This window comes from Carassius gibelio, chromosome A17 (genome assembly GCF_023724105.1).
Source record: "Carassius gibelio isolate Cgi1373 ecotype wild population from Czech Republic chromosome A17, carGib1.2-hapl.c, whole genome shotgun sequence".
Lineage (NCBI taxonomy): Eukaryota > Metazoa > Chordata > Actinopteri > Cypriniformes > Cyprinidae > Carassius > Carassius gibelio.
In genome coordinates this window covers 18,721,305-18,737,242 of record NC_068387.1, presented here as the reverse complement: position 1 = coordinate 18,737,242, position 15,938 = coordinate 18,721,305, and the positions used below count along the sequence as shown (strand labels likewise).

At 37.4% G+C, this 15,938-nt stretch overlaps 1 protein-coding gene across 1 annotated transcript; it reads right to left on the bottom strand.

Moving 5' to 3' along the window:
- Positions 1–3,951: 3,951 nt before the first annotated feature.
- On the bottom strand, positions 3,952–14,121 carry LOC128031661 (coiled-coil domain-containing protein 6). The gene is made up of 9 exons (XM_052619990.1): positions 13,674–14,121; positions 12,253–12,402; positions 11,615–11,743; positions 10,806–10,909; positions 10,527–10,687; positions 9,529–9,685; positions 9,269–9,369; positions 8,139–8,260; positions 3,952–5,380 (listed from the first exon to the last, which is right to left on the bottom strand). Exons 1-9 carry the CDS (start codon positions 13,971–13,973, stop codon positions 5,201–5,203), a joined length of 1,404 nt encoding a protein of 467 aa, XP_052475950.1. The 5' UTR covers positions 13,974–14,121; the 3' UTR covers positions 3,952–5,200.
- Positions 14,122–15,938: the final 1,817 nt, after the last annotated feature.

Here is a 15,938-nt window from a genome sequence, read left to right as displayed (position 1 = left end):
GAATGATTCGTTCGCGAACCAGATATCACAAACTGCTTTGTTTTTAACTGTCTTACAACAGACAGGGAAGAGAAGACAATGCTGAATAAAGTCTAGTTTTTGCTATTTTTGGACCAAAATGTATTTTCGATGCTTCAAAAAATTCTAAATGACCCTCTGATGTCTTATGGGTTTGAAACAACATGAGGGTAAGTTATTAATGACATCATTTTGCAAATTGGGCTAACTAACCCTAGTAACCATTTTTTGTTTACAAGAAGTTACAGTCAAAGGAATTGTGATTGTCCTTTAGGTTAATCATTTGAAATAGTAAAAACAATATGTTCAAACTTTTGACTACTTTTTTTAATAGCTACATAACACAATACTTCTACTTTTACTTTCAGTACTTGAGTAGTAAATTTTAAAATAGACTACTTGCAATACTTAAGTACAAAAAATGTTGAATACTTTAGTACTTCTACTTAAGTGTGGTGCTTAAAGAGCACTTCTACTTCTACTCAAGTCACTTTTTTTATAGAGCACTTGTACTTTTACTCAAGTATGGTTCTCTAGTACTTTATACATCTCTGAATCAGTGCACAGGCATGTACTTTTCTCACCAAGTGCTCTTCTATCCCGTGAAATAAAGAACCGACGGGGAGTTCAACCGGCCAAGCAAAGAACGATTCTCTGTTGCTTTTGGATTATGTAAGGATTTTATATTGCCTCCAAGAAATCTTACTGTTGCTTTACAATGCTGGAGAATTTTTTTTTTATTTAATAAAAAAAAAGTTAATTATTTGGTGATATATATTAATTTATAGTTCATGGGCTGTCCAATCCTAAATACTGAGACTCTGATGGACATATATCACTATTTTTATATGCATATTCTGCAAGAAAGTTTTCATATGACAAAATAGAGGAAACATTGTAAATACATTTCTGAGTAAATCTTTGGACAGTCAGGTCATGCATCTTTTAAGTAATACATTTTTTATTTATTAATTTTTTAATAAAGGGAATCCGACTTTGGCATAACAATAGGCTTCAACCTCTGTGTTACTATAATTCAAATTTTTTGAGGCATAAAAATAAATATCTGGTTGATGTCAGAGTTGAAGATACCGAAGAACATGTTTAGACTTGGCATCACACCAAACTTCATATAGGACTAGACTTCAGCTTCTTCCCACCCTTCTACATCTCTCCTCTCTGTCTGTGTGGTCGGCTGAACTTTTGTGCTCGGTGAATGCATGAGGGTCAGACAGCTTGGGCTTTAAGCCCACCGAGATCCTGTTCCAGGCTTTTGCTTGTACTCGTTCCAATACACACAAAAACAAGAGGTTTGGTCTTCCCCCACCCTGACTGTAATCCCCTCTGACATGAAAAGAGAGTACACAAAAAGAAAGACAGAAAGAACAGAACAGTTAATTGCATTTGCCTCATATCACCTTTTTGGACAACATCTCTTCTTATGCAGCCCGCAGGGATCTGGGAAACCAAAGGGATATTTCTGGAAGGAACATACCCTTGGCTCTAGATTATATGTGGATTAAAAAGTCTGCTTAATAAGAAAACATAGAGCTTGTCATGATGTACAGAGCAAGTTCAAGTCAGGAATTTAACACCAACTCAGTCTTTACATTTTTGCACATTTAATAATAATTCATAATTGAAATGGTATAAATGTTAAATGATTAAAGAATGTTAGACTGTTTTATGTTTTTAACTTTTCAATATAACACACTGTCTGATTTGCTAACACTGCTACACACTCTTGGCGATCTCTCAAAGCTTCACAAGGAGCCACTTCAGGTGCTTCAAGTAGTTCCTTCTCATGCATGCTGTACCATGTTGGTTATTTTCCTTCACTCTCTGGTTCAAAAAAATAAATAATTTCATTTAAAATATTTGTTTTGTAAATAAATTCATACACAATCTTTATTTGTCTCCAAAAGTACATGAATCATGAGAAATATCAGTCAATTTTAGGAGTGCTGACTCAACCCGATTTAAGATGGCAGGAGAATACAAACCTCGAGCGACCTCAGTGATATCCTGACACTCCCTTCCCTTTTCCCTCTCATTCAGTTACTGACTTGCTTACACATATGGCATCTCCTGATGTCGTCTTGTTCTGCCACTCCATTCATATCCTTAAAAAGGTCAGCAGCAAATCAAGCTTAGGCCAGCTAGGGGAATGGTAAGAAAAGACATGCTCTCTCCAGGGCAGTGAAACTTTAAGCACTGATGTAGAACATCGTCCTCTTACTCAACACAAAATTTATATCAGGACTTGTTCAAAATTTACCATTTCATTGTTAAATTCAAAATGATTTTTTTTTTTTTTTGCCTTAACAAAACATGACAGGTTCTTCATGATTGCAACCAAAATTATTTAATTTTGTTTAAATATAATTTTTTATAAAATTATATAATTTTAATAATAGCATATTTTATATAATTTTAATTACAATATTATATAATTATCGCTCATCTCTGACATTTCATGATGGCTAACAGAAATATTTCTATTATATTCTTTTGTTAGAATAATTATACTTCATAATTATATTATTAGAAAACTATTTATTGTATTCACCTTTAATAAGTTTGCCATAATTGTTACAGATGTATTATTAAGAATAAATAATTATTAGTACTATGGATTATTATTTCTTAATCATACTATAAGACTAATTAAAATACAAATTAAAAATATAATACAAATTATATTATAGTACTAATATATTACTAATACTAATTTGTAATTATATTATCATTATATTGGTTTTACTGTACAATTAAGTAATAATTTCTGCTTTCTAGGTATTTGCCCGAGAGAAAGCAGAACAGAACAGCTTACGCGATTCGACGGATGTGTGTGTGTGTGTGTGAGAAAGAGTGCTTGCTAAGACTAAGAGAGATGAGAGAGATGTTTGGTAAACTGTGCTGGGGGATCGATGTGCAGAACTAAACCGGACACCAGTGGGCTGATGTCATGAAGGGTCGCATAATGTACCTCTGTCTGTACATGTCAATGGAAGATCAGAGGTCAGACGGCTTCAGCAGAGGTGTGATTAAAACTAGAGAATGTGATTTGCAGGTTACCGTTCACATACCTCTGTAGTTCTGTGAACCGATAACAGAGGTTAAACGTTACATAATCCAACTCACAGATAACTTGCATTGAATCAACACATGCATGTGCTACGTGAAACAAATCAAGACATCGTGGTAATGATAGAAGCCTGCAGGACATCATATTTTTAAGACCACCTAAATTGAAATTGAATACCCACAGAAATGTCTTTTTTTTGTTTTGTTTATCTCATTTTAAAGCCCAGGGAGCACATGAACAGTCACGTGAGGTACGTTTCGAAATTCGATTTTCTTCAGAACTCCACTGATGACATAAGTCTTCTAGCCTAACGTATCTCACCTTGATTTACTTCTGACCCCACATTTGACAAAGCGCCCCAACAAAGTACCAAAATGTATGTTTTGTATCATACATGAAATCAAGCAGTGAAATGCATTAATATTACTATGAACAGTACAGGCCCTATACTATGATACATTCCAGAATAGGAAAAACATTTTCATAAAAGTTTCTTGAATCTTGATAAGACTATGCTCTCAGTTGTTAGGGCTAAGTTTCCCTTTGTAGAAACTGTACTTAACATCCTGTGTCAGTTTTTGAACTTCATGGTTTTTGAGGATGAGGGCATGCTATATGAACTGCTATTTATTTTGCTATGCTACCTGAACTAGTATATGAAACTGTTTGATTTTATCTTTGACTTCTTACATTGTTTCCTCTCAAATTTTAGATTTATATAAACCCATCACCATTTAATCATTACAAATCAATAAGCAATACATCAATTAAAGTATTTCTTTACAGAAACAGACCTGTTTAGAAGATCTGGCTACAATAAGATGAGTGAAAAAAAAAGAAAAAAAGATATTAAATATTTTTAATATTAAAAAATTTGGACTCACAGAAACACTGTAGTTCATCTCAAAAAGCTGTCAAAATAGCAAGAAACATGAACTATCACTTGAGACTTCTGAATCCTCCCCGCAGGATCTGACTGAAAAATAAAAGAAAGAACCTTCGAAATCACAATATCTTTAAAAGAAAAGACAGACAGCTTTATGACCTAAAGTTCAATAACTTGCACACATTCAGGTAAAATAAAACACACAATTTTTTTTTTTTTGTACAAGCATTTAATCATGTTGAGTTAATTGTTCAACAGTACCTTGTTTTGTTGCATCAACATGTCGGTTCATGTTTAGGTGTTATATGACACTGGCATTAAGCAAAATTCCCCATCTGAATAAGTGTTCAGGGCACTCAATTCACAGTGAGGGCTCCGAGAGAGGTTGAGCTGCTGATCAGAAACCAGTATTGACTTTGTTTTTGTAGTGGGTCATGTATGGATTCTAGCAGGGAGAGACTGGTCTCTGACCAGCAGTCGTGGGAAACCTCTACAGCTGTGCAGACACACACAAACACTAGAATCCCACTATAATACACACACAGAGAGGCAACAAGTGCTGTTTCAGTACATTTCAGTCTGTCTGTCTTTACTATCTACACGCTGCCGACAAGCCACACACGCATCTGTTTTACAAACAAGAGAACAACCTAAAACAAACACACAGACAATAAAACAAAAGAAAAACGTTTTACTGCCGCACCCACGGCAAATGTGCAGGGAGCTCTCTCAACTTCTGTGAAAATGCACTTATATGAGGACAGATTTATCCAATTGAGCGTTAAGTTGTTTATTAAATGGAACATTTAGATTACATTTAAAGGTAACTCTGTTAAAACGAATTCGATTAAATGAGGGCTGGGAAAAGACCCCCCACCCCAAAAAATGCAGACATACACATATGATAACCCTCTTGAACGATCTTCTTAACCCTTCCCGAAACAGCTTGATCACTTTACAGAGAAAAAAAAAAAAAGATGGTAAGAATAACAAAATTTAACGGCATGGGGCTGGTTATGGACCTGTCAGTTCTCCCTTTTCACATTCCCGTTCCTTTCACTTCCCAGTTCATCTGTACTCTAATTTCATATTCACTCCAATCCCTTCCAACCTTTGCCCTGTGGAGGATCACTGAGTTGTTGTCATTGTGGTAGTAGTGTGGCCTAGCTTGTAGCAGCCTAGATTAAGGTACCGCACTGTGCATTGCATTAAGGCTGAGAGTGGAGGTTCTGTGATGTCACAGAGTGGGAGGAGCCTGACTGAATCATCGGCTGTGCAGGTGGTGGTGGTGGATGATGGTGCTGTGCTCCAGAGTGTGTGTTTGGGGATGGAGGTGGCGTCGGACGCTTGAACTTATCTGGGCTGGTGCTTCTCCTTGGGGATGGCCTCTGTATGAGGGGAGGAAATACAAGACAAGCTCATGATGTGATAAACAATAAATGGTTAAACAAAAAATTACTATTATTAATGTTGAAACCAGTTGTGCTGCTTAAGACAAAGGATTTTTAAAGCACCAAATAAGCAATACAAGTACATATATGCTTGATTCGGAACTACATGCTAGTCTATAATGCTTTTTATTACTCTTACACTTACTGTGTAAGAATAGCATGCTAGCATGTGGTTTTGATCTCAGAAATAATTTATGAGGACTGAAGAGGGCACGTCAAAAGGAAAACAAAGTAAAAACCCGGAAATTAGGCAATTTTAAAATGCAGACAATGATATGACTGGGGAACAGAGTAAGAATGGTCATCATTCAATTGAACATTTTCTGACAACTCCGGTCATGCTTTTGCCGAACAAAACAACACTAAAATGTACAGATAAAATGGTAATTGGTATTATCTCGCCTAGTTTATTTGACGTGTGCATTTACATGTGCAAATAGAGTGTGAAAGTGCATATGTGACCCCTCTGAGTGTGCTGGAAGGGTCTGGCACTGCTGTCACTCCTGGTTCATCAAAACAAGCTGACTTTTTCAAGGCACCGCAGGACATGAAAGTGAGCCAACTGCTTTTCGCTAGAATAAACAGATCACTGTTGCTATAGCCAACAGCTCCCCAACAGGAAAATATAATCAACAATGTTCAAATGGATATTAGGAAAGCAAAAAAAAATAGAAAATAATGAGTGTCATGAATTAGCGAATTAGTGTCATGAATTAGCAAAACATACACTGTAATACTCAGACTTTTGGATTTCTTTGTCTGAACAAACTACCTCAGCAGTGTGCATAGAATAATTCAATTGCTTACGAACTCAAGAGTCTTGTGAAATGTGATGAGCAATGGGCTGCAGTAAAAGTCTTGTTGATGTTTTTGTTATTTAGATTATATGGTAAACTTGCAATGAACCTTTAAGGGATGGCAAGGGTGAGGTTATGTAACGTGCTTACCTAGTCAGTCCCTTCATCAAAGTCTCTGCTGGTAAATAGAGTGGTCATATTGGTTCAACAGACATAAACATGAGGCTGGACTAAATTCTGCTGCAACAAGGCTAGTCTTACATTGTTGGCCTCCACTCAACTGGACAATATCCAGAGGGTGTTGCGGAACACACATTTCACACTTCATTGCTGTACATTTATAACTTATTCATCTGCTAGCTAACATTAATTAACAAACTAAATCCATGTTGCAGTTGACATTCATCTCAAATGTTACTAAATGACTTAAAAAGGTATTATATACAACCATTCAAAACTCTGGGGTCTGTAAGATTTTAAGAAATAAATTAATACTATGATTCAGCAAAAATGCTTTATGTCATTCAAAAGTGAAGTAAATATGTTTAATGCTACAAGAAAAAATAATATATTATATAACAATGTTCTTTTTAATTTTCTTCTCAAAGAATTTTTTTTTTTCCAAAAAAATTAAAATATTAAGCACCATAGCGGTTTTCAACATTGACAGTGAGAAATGTTTAAATTCAGGAAGTTGACCTTTCATTTGGAAATCAATAGCTACAGTATGACCTCTATTACTCTAGAGCTACCATGAATGACAGAAAGTGTGATGAAAGAATGTCCAGGTCTTGTCTGTGCTGGCATGAACCTGTTCCTGACACACAAATAGAAAACATCCTTCAAGTAATTTTTAAACCACTTGGTTTGGCATTCATAACCATTCCTACCATCTGACTTTCTTACCTAATACTGAGTGTGATTTACACTAAATAGTCAATCTTTAATCCACTAAAAACAGTGGCAAGATTAAAGAATAAACCATGTGAATTCATCAGTATCAGTACTCTCTTCTTTTTTTTTGGAAACATTCCTTAAGAAAAGAATCCTATCAGGGTTTCTGTATTATAATATAACATAATATCTCGGTTACACAGTACACCAAGGCACCTTTGTGTTTGTGATCGATAAGACTGACAAGGTTTGGGTGGAGTATCTCTCAATTTAGATCAGAATACACTGCAAGGAACACAGAAAGTCAGAATTCAGTTGTTGTGCGTTATCTTATTTGGATGGCTAAGGATTCATGGTCCAGGGGTCTCATTTATAAAAATCTTGGTAGATTTCATCCAAAAATTTTACGTAGGCACAAAAGCTAGATTTTGCGTACGCCCAAAAGTTTCAGATTTATAAAACCACACGCACGCCAGAACCTGCACAAAAATCTCTTAATAAATCCCAGTCAGGGGAAGATTGTGCATATGTGCATTTCAACCTCATCTCCTCATTAATTTTCTCACTCCATTAAAAAGGTTTCGTACGCATGGTTTAATAATGTCTTTTTAAGGTTTATAAGGTGCGTACATATTTATGGTACGTTTATTTTTTTATAAATCCCGATATGTGCGTAATAAAATGCGTAGGCAATTTCTATGCCTATTTTGTGTACGCAACGTTTATAAATTAGGTCTATATTAACTTAGACACACAATGGGGAAGATAAAGAGTCTTCTGAGCTCAAGTGTAACAGGTGACTCACAGACGAGTCATCATATATGTTGTTTTGAATTCAGCTGAATGGCATTAAAATGGATCTTAAATAAAAACAGGCTGTCTATGAGACACTCTGATTCCTGCATGTAAACACCTTGCTCAACATCAACATGAGCTTGAGCAGAGAGCGAGTTTGTTTATATATGCTGGAAGATGCTGGATGTGTGTATAGTGTGTGTAGGCACCTGTACACCGTGTGACGGCCCTGGGTGGATGTGTAGCCCGGGAGACGTGTAGTGGGGGAGTGGAGCTCGGCTCAGCGTCGCCGGAGGGGTGAAACCAACCGTGTGACTGGCGTACGACAAACCTGGAATGGTGAAAGAGCATCTGCTAATCAGTTTTAGTGAGGTCCTTCATGCCGTTTATTTTGCAACATGCCAAGATTTCCAAACAAACAATAAAACCTGTCCCACCATAATGACAGTATGCAGAACAAATATAAATAGCTAAGCATATCACTCCTCTGCGATCATTTTCAAAAAATGTATAAATAACCCAACTCAGAAGAGAAACCTAATGAAAGAACTGAAAGAACTAGACTGGCTCAGACAAATTATAAATCAGCCTTCCTTAGCAATGTAATAGAAGAATTGACTTTCACACCATCAAATAAGCAGTGTCATACTTTTCATTACACACATCTAAATTCTATGAGGTCAATTAAAAAATAAAGCAATCATGTTTTTACATGATGCAACCCATTAATGCTGTAATCATAAACGAGTAATAAACAAAATGTTGATGATTTAAGAACGTTTTATGATTTAAGAACTGTCAACTCTTATCAATTACATAAACGTTAAAAAAAATAACTGCAATATCTGAAGCTAAATTCAAACCCATAAAACATCTACAGCACCAGCAATTTGAAAGATTCTTGTTTGTAGACCTCAAAGGTAAGCCCTCATTTATCGGTTTAATCACAAAATGAGAAAGCAAGACTATGACCTAATATAAATTCACATCACTGTACAGTACAACTTGCATGATAATTAACACTCCATAAAATCACGTCTAATCACCCTATGAACTAATCCAAAGTCTGCGTGCCGAGAGCATGTGTTGATTTTTAAAATGGATATGGAATTCAAAGACAAAGCACATAAAATCTTTTAATCATGTACTTTTATGTTCAAGAGTTGATAGCTTTTTTTATGTTTTATATGCTCACCTTTGATTATAATACAGTAAACCATACAGTAATTCAGTAAAGCTTTTGTGTAAAGTGCTAAAAATTTGAAATATTATTACCATTTAAAATTGTTAAAAGACAAAAGATTGATAAATCTTCAAATCTAACCATGAGAACACATACCAGGGGAGATGGGGCGGCTGGAGGAGGGAGAGGGGGTGTATGGGATTGGGCTGGACACCGTACGAGCTCTCAGTCCCTGAGCAGACATCTCATTAAAATATCTAGAGAAAGAGAGAGATGTGAGTAACAAACTGCAAAACAAAATGAATCTGGAAATGTATTACAAAGTCACGATAAGACCAATGTGTCTGATTGTTTCCTGGTTTATCAGATATGTACACAAGGTTATGAGTCCACTGTCTTTTGTGTAATTAATGCACCTCTCATCGTCCATCTCAAGGCTGCTCTCGCTCTCTGACAGCTGTCTACACAGTGCCTCCCTTCTCTCCATTTCTCTCTGGAGTTTCCTCTGAAGACGAATATTCTCTTCCCTCATCTGCCTTTCCTCCTCAATATATTGAGCCCGCTTCTCTGTGTCTGAAGGGAATGAGAGAGAATAGAAAACGAACACAGAAAAATGTTACAAAGTCATATAAATTGTTATTTAAACCTGTGAATAAACAATGTTTTAGGATTTTGAAAAAAAAAACTGAAGCACAAGATGCTCTTTGGATGATTTTAATTCTGGATGAAGTGATCCATTTGAAAATTTAAAAAAGACGCATACTGATTCATGCTTATTATTAATTAAACTTTCTCAAATTGTAATGCTGATATTTACAGTGAATTAAAAACGACTTAAATTTTAATTTATTAAAACTGTATAGTTAATTATTTAGATATACTTAAGTTATATAAATCTTTTATTAGTTTAAGTTTTAAAATCTTTTTATATCTATCTTATTGCTGACTCAATGCTGTGCTGTGTTAATCCCTGCTTAAAGCTTTAATGATACCATGAGCTAAAATAAGATGTGGTCATCTTACTATAATGCAAATGGAGATGTCTCCCTCTAGTGGCCAACACAATTTAAAGTTATCAAGCTAAGAATGATATAAATGTGTGTAACCTACTGTACTGTGCTACAAACTATGGCTGGTTAACAATACATATACCTACAAAATAAAATCATTTACATCACTATTTAGGTAGCCAAGTTAACTTTTGGTTTACTATTTACAATGTACTACTAATTGGGAAGTACTAATTGTAATCAGGAACTGTATATAGTATGGATTCCATGAGCTACTGTTAAGATTAATATTAAGGCTGTATTCCAATTCGCAGAAGAGTTTATTTGCCTCTGGCTGTAGTATGATTGCAGAGATGCTATGTTGGTGCAGGAGTGCATGCGTGCGTGATGAGACAAGGACTCACGCTGGAGCTCTGTAGTGCGAAGGCTGCGTTTGAGCCTCTCCACTTCACTCTTCAGGAAGCGGATATGCCGCATCATGTTCTCCGGAGAGTCAATCTCCATCGAAACTTCACGTGGAGAGGGCGGGGCTGACACTGGCTGGTCAAGCTTCTCCTGCAGAATCCTGCCAATCAGAATGAAGAGAAGAACAGCATGTGATCAAGTATTTGCAGCCACATGCAATAATTTTCAGAAGTTATGAAAATGCATTAAGAAGAAAGACCACCTCAAAAGGACATTACCTTTTCTCTGCCTCGAGTTTGTCCATGCGCTTCCAAAGCCGGTTGACTAGTGCCTCCTGCTCCTGTTCCAGAGTGTTTTCCAGATCAATCTTCTCACGCCGGAGCTGCATATATTATGTGCAATTAACAACAATGCCATGGTTTTAAAATAGTGCATGTTCTTAAGGAAAAATGTTGGGCCACAATAATAACTGAGGGACATTCCGAAAGTACAAATTGTATGTTTTAATCTAAGAAATTTGCTGAATCTGTGCGCCAAAGCCAGATACTAGCAGAAGCCCGAGCTAACAAAACATAAGGTACTTGGAGACAGCTACTGATTTGAACATTTGCGCAATAAATGGTGGCCATTTAAGAGTTGTTTAGAAACGTGAGGTTGGACTAATAGCTGCTGCAACAAGGCTAGTCTTACATTGTTGGCCTCTACTAAACTGGACAACATCCAGAGGGTGTTGGGAAAAACACATAAACTGAAATTGAGACCGGTTAAAACGGTTACTTCATTGCTGTACATTTATAGCTAACTTATCTATCTGCTAGCTAACATTAAACTGATAAAGTGACACATTACATCCATGCTGAAGTCGACATTTATTTACTAAACAGCTTGAAAAGGCATTACACACAACCATTCAAAAGTCTGAAATCAGTAAGATTTTTTTAGAAAGAAATGAATACTTTGATTTAGCAAAGAATGCATTAAATCAGTCAAAAATGACAGCAAAGATAGTAAGAGATAGTAGAGAGTACGTAAAAATGATAAAGATAGTAATGATCCTGTTCTACAGCAGGATGTTTGAAGAACGTACTTGCTCTAGAGTGAGCTGTTTGGTGATGGTGTCGTTCTCTAGTTTTCTGATCTTCTTCATCAGTTTATTGACCTGGAATTCCTGCTCTTGCTCCAAATGCTGCTCCAGCTCTGCCTTTTCATGCTGAAGCTGAAAAAGAAAGCAAGCACTTAAGAGAATAAAAGTTAAACAGATGCAACACAACCAAATCTAAACACGATGGGTACTCCAAATGAGCCGTGATTCAATGTGACATTTTGGTGCCACAATTCTTTTCCTGGTGTCCTTACAAACGATAACATTAATCCCACTATCTCTCGCTACTCCTCCACACAATACAGCACACCTACTAAACACATGCACCATAAACAATGTCATCTGGTCTCAGCAGAGAAGCCAGATTCAGTTACCATCTACAAAACAAAACAAAACTCTCATATGATTTAATCGGCTACCATTGTTTGCTTATCTTTAGCGGCAACCAAAATCAGCATTATATAAGAGAGCTGCTAAACAATAAATTAGTAACTGCATAGATACTGTACATCAACTTGACAGTTACCGGTACCTTTAGGGATGATACTAAGGGCAACTGATCACGTTTCCTAACCCTGACCTCAAACGCCACTGATGGGCTCTTTACTTCTAGAGTTTCTCACCTGCATCAGCTTCCTGGACAAGTCATTGGTGAGGAACTCCTCTTCTTTCTCATAGTTGACGGCGAGGGTCTCCTTCTCCTTTTGCAGAGCCTGAATCTTCTTAAATAAAGTGTTGGAGATGAACTCCTCTTCTTGTTCTGCTCGCGCTTGCTGCAAAAAAAAACAAAGCATGCTTGAATTTGAACACTCAATTATTCTAACAGATATATTTAATAATAATACTAATAATAATAATAATAGGCATAATGTTTCCATATATTTCAGTAAACAAACAAATCACACAAAAATTATTGCTTGATCTTAAAACATGATTCCAAATGTATTGTTTTACAGCAAATTCCTATTACAAACAAATTAGAGGCATTAATGACCTAGTTATTGACACACAAAGCCAATTATGCAATATAAAAGCATTCAAAATCCACCAAAACTCCTCAAAAGACGCATGCCAACATCCTGCATTAGATGCATTTTACGCAGTAAACAACTGCACACCAACAAGCAACACACTGCCACTATCGATTTCCACCATTAAAGATTGTTGTAATGCAAACGCACTTGATATCAGTGTCAGTTGTTTCTCCAGTGACACTTGAGTGCTGGCTCTTTGTATAAATGCAGATGGCCCAAGTGAAGGGCTGATTCACATACAGCATGTTGACGAATTAGAGCCAAATATTCAGAATGCCAACTTCCCACCCTGACACAGACCTCGACTATAAACTACTAATGACAATCTCATTCACTTAATACAATGTATTGGACCATGATAATAAAGTAATGTGGTAAATCACACACACTACCGGTGTTAAGATAATAAGGAAAGGACGTGACGTGTTGCCAGGTATGCTGTCCCATACATGGAATTTGTGCCTTACACTTATTTATATTATGTGCAAACACACAGCAGTGAGTAGTGAACACACACACACACGGAGCAGTAGGCAGCTAATGCTGCGGCACCCAGGGAGTTATTGGGGATTCGGTGCCTTGCTCAAGGGTCTCACCTCAGGCGAGGTATTGAAGGCGGAGAGAGCGCCCGTTATTCACTCCCCCCACCTACAATCCGCGACTCTCTATCCATTAGGCCACGGCTGCCCCGAACATAAACATGTATAAAGACACATTCATTGTGGGTTTTAATAGTCCATATACCAATTCCAACTATTTCAAAGCAGGTGGCCTGTGACAGACATTAGCACTAATATTATTAAAGAGTTGGCTTTTATTGTTGGCTCTTTTCACAGTTAGCTAGAATGCTAGCAAAGCTAAACAGCCTCAAACGCTTCGTTTTGCCCCCAAACAAGTTAATTTTGCACCCCAGTGTGGTTTGTAATGTTTCTCGGACGCATTCGCATGCCCTGGCAGTGTTGTCAGGTGTGCTGCGGGGATTACAGCAATAAAAACACGGGCTGACTCACGATGGTGACGCTAGCTTTGCGCAGGTCGCGGTTCTCCTCCTGCAGCGCTTTGCACTTCAGCTTGAATGTCTCCAGCTCGATCTTCAGCACTTTGTTCTCCTGCTGCAGCGAGGCGAGTCGGTTTGTCAGCTCCTCAAGTCGCGACTGGGAGATCACGACGCCCTGTGCTTTGGTGGCGGCGTTCGTTGTAGTCGTGGTGGTGTTGGAGGCGGCCGCCGAGGTGCAGGAGGACTGAGGGGTGGCGGAGCTGCTGCTGCTGCCCGCGCCGTCCGTGTCGCTCTCGCTCGCGCTGTCCGCCATGGTGTCGTGCGCTTCTTTCCTTGTGCTCGCGACGGTCCTCGTCCTCGAGTGGAGTGGGAGTGGATTTCAGGGTCCAGGGAGAAAAGAGGGTTAGCGCAAGTGTGGCTAGACCGGAGAGGGAACGGTCCAAGAAATGACTGGGCGTGCTGAAAGTGCAGGCGAACAGGGAGGGTGGCGCCATCGTGTGGTGGAGAGGACATTGTGTTCGGTTTTTTTGATTCATCCAAGTAACTCGAATCTTTGGAGCAGTCGGCAAAAGGATTCGTTCGATTACCCTTTTTTGGGAGTTGGGGTTACATACAGTTGCTGGTCATATAATTAGAATATCATCAAAAAGTTGATTTATTTCACTAATTCCATTCAAAAAGTGAAACTTGTATATTATATTAATTCATTACACACAGACTGATATATTTCAAATGTTTATTTCTTTTAATTTTGTTAATTATAACTGACAACTAAGGAAAATCCCAAATTCAGTATCTCAGAAAATTAGAGTATAACTTAAGACCAATACAAAGAAAGGATTTTTTGAAATCTTGGCCAACTAAAAAGTATAAAAATTAAAAGTATGAGTATGTACAGCACTCAATACTTATATGGGGCTCCTTTTGCCTGAATTACTGAAGCAATGCGGCGTGGCATGGATTCAATCAGTCTGTGGCACTGCTCAAGTGTTATGAGAGCCCAGGTTGCTCTGATGGTGGCCTTCAGCTCTTCTGCATTGTTGGGTCTGGCATATCGCATCTTCCTCTTCACAATACCCCATTGATTTTCTATGGGGTTAAGGTCAGGCGAGTTTGCTGGTCAATTAAGAACAGGGATACCATGGTCTTTAAACCAGGTAGCTTTGGCACTGTCTGCTGGTGCCAAGAGACGCTTCTGACATTGTCTGTTGTTCAAGAGTGGCTTGACACAAAGAATGCGTCAGCTGAGACCCGTGTCTTGCATACGTCTGTGGTTCTTGAAGCAATGTCTCCAGCTGCAATCCACTCTTTGTGAATCTCCCCCACATTTTTGAATGGGTTTTGTTCACAATTCTCTCCAGGGTGCGGTTATCCCTATTGCTTGTACACTTTTTTCTACCACATCTTTTCCTTGCCTTCGCCTCTCTATTAATGTGCTTGGACACAGAGCTCTGTGAACAGCCAGCCTCTTTTGCAATGACCTTTTGTGTCTTGCCCTCCTTGTGAAAAGTGCTAATGGTCGTCTTTTGGACAACTGTCAAGTCAGCAATCTTCCCCATGATTGTGTAGCCAACAGAATTAGACTGAGAGACCATTTAAACGCCCTTGCAGGTGTATTGAGTTAATTCGCTGATTAGAGTGTGGCACCAGGTGTCTTCAGTATTGAACCTTTTCACAATATTCTACTTTTCTGAGATACTGAATTTGGGATTTTCCTTAGTTGTCAGTTATAAACATCACAATTAAAAGAAATAAACATTTGAAATATCAGTCTGTGTGTAATGATTGAATATACCACTTTCACTTTTTTAATGGAATTAGTGAAATAAATAAACTTTTTGATGGTATTCTAATTATATGACCAGCACCTGTAAATAGATATATGGTCTTCCTGTGTTGTAAGTAAATCTTTGAATAAATTCACTTAACCGATTCATGCTCGACCAAAACATTTCTGTGCATGCGTCACACTTACTCTATATTGATTATTTAATTATCTTCTCCATGAGTAGCCTATTTCTCTCCGTTTTATAATTTTTTTCAACTCATGTTCATGACTTTCAAAATTAAGAAATCCTACCAAAATAACTGAAGAGTTCAATAACATCCTTAAATAATTTCATGGTCCTCAATCATTTTACACCAAAATGTAGGATTTGTAAAAAAAAAAAACACCTCAGACAAAGTGTCTCAATTGTATATGCTAAAGTTTGTGTAATACAGTGATCCTGAAAAATATTCTGACATTTAAGATGTCACAAATGAATGTCATTGCTCT

Excerpts from the sequence above, each read along its gene's own strand:
- LOC128031661 (XM_052619990.1), bottom strand. The coding sequence starts at position 13,973 with ATGGCGGACAGCGCGAGCGAGAGCGACACGGACGGCGCGGGCAGCAGC. Across the intron at positions 10,910-11,614 it reads AACAGCTCACTCTAGAGCAA|CTCCGGCGTGAGAAGATTGA; the intron begins GTACGTTCTTCA and ends TAATATATGCAG. Across the intron at positions 9,686-10,526 it reads TCGCACTACAGAGCTCCAGC|ACACAGAGAAGCGGGCTCAA; the intron begins GTGAGTCCTTGT and ends CATTCCCTTCAG.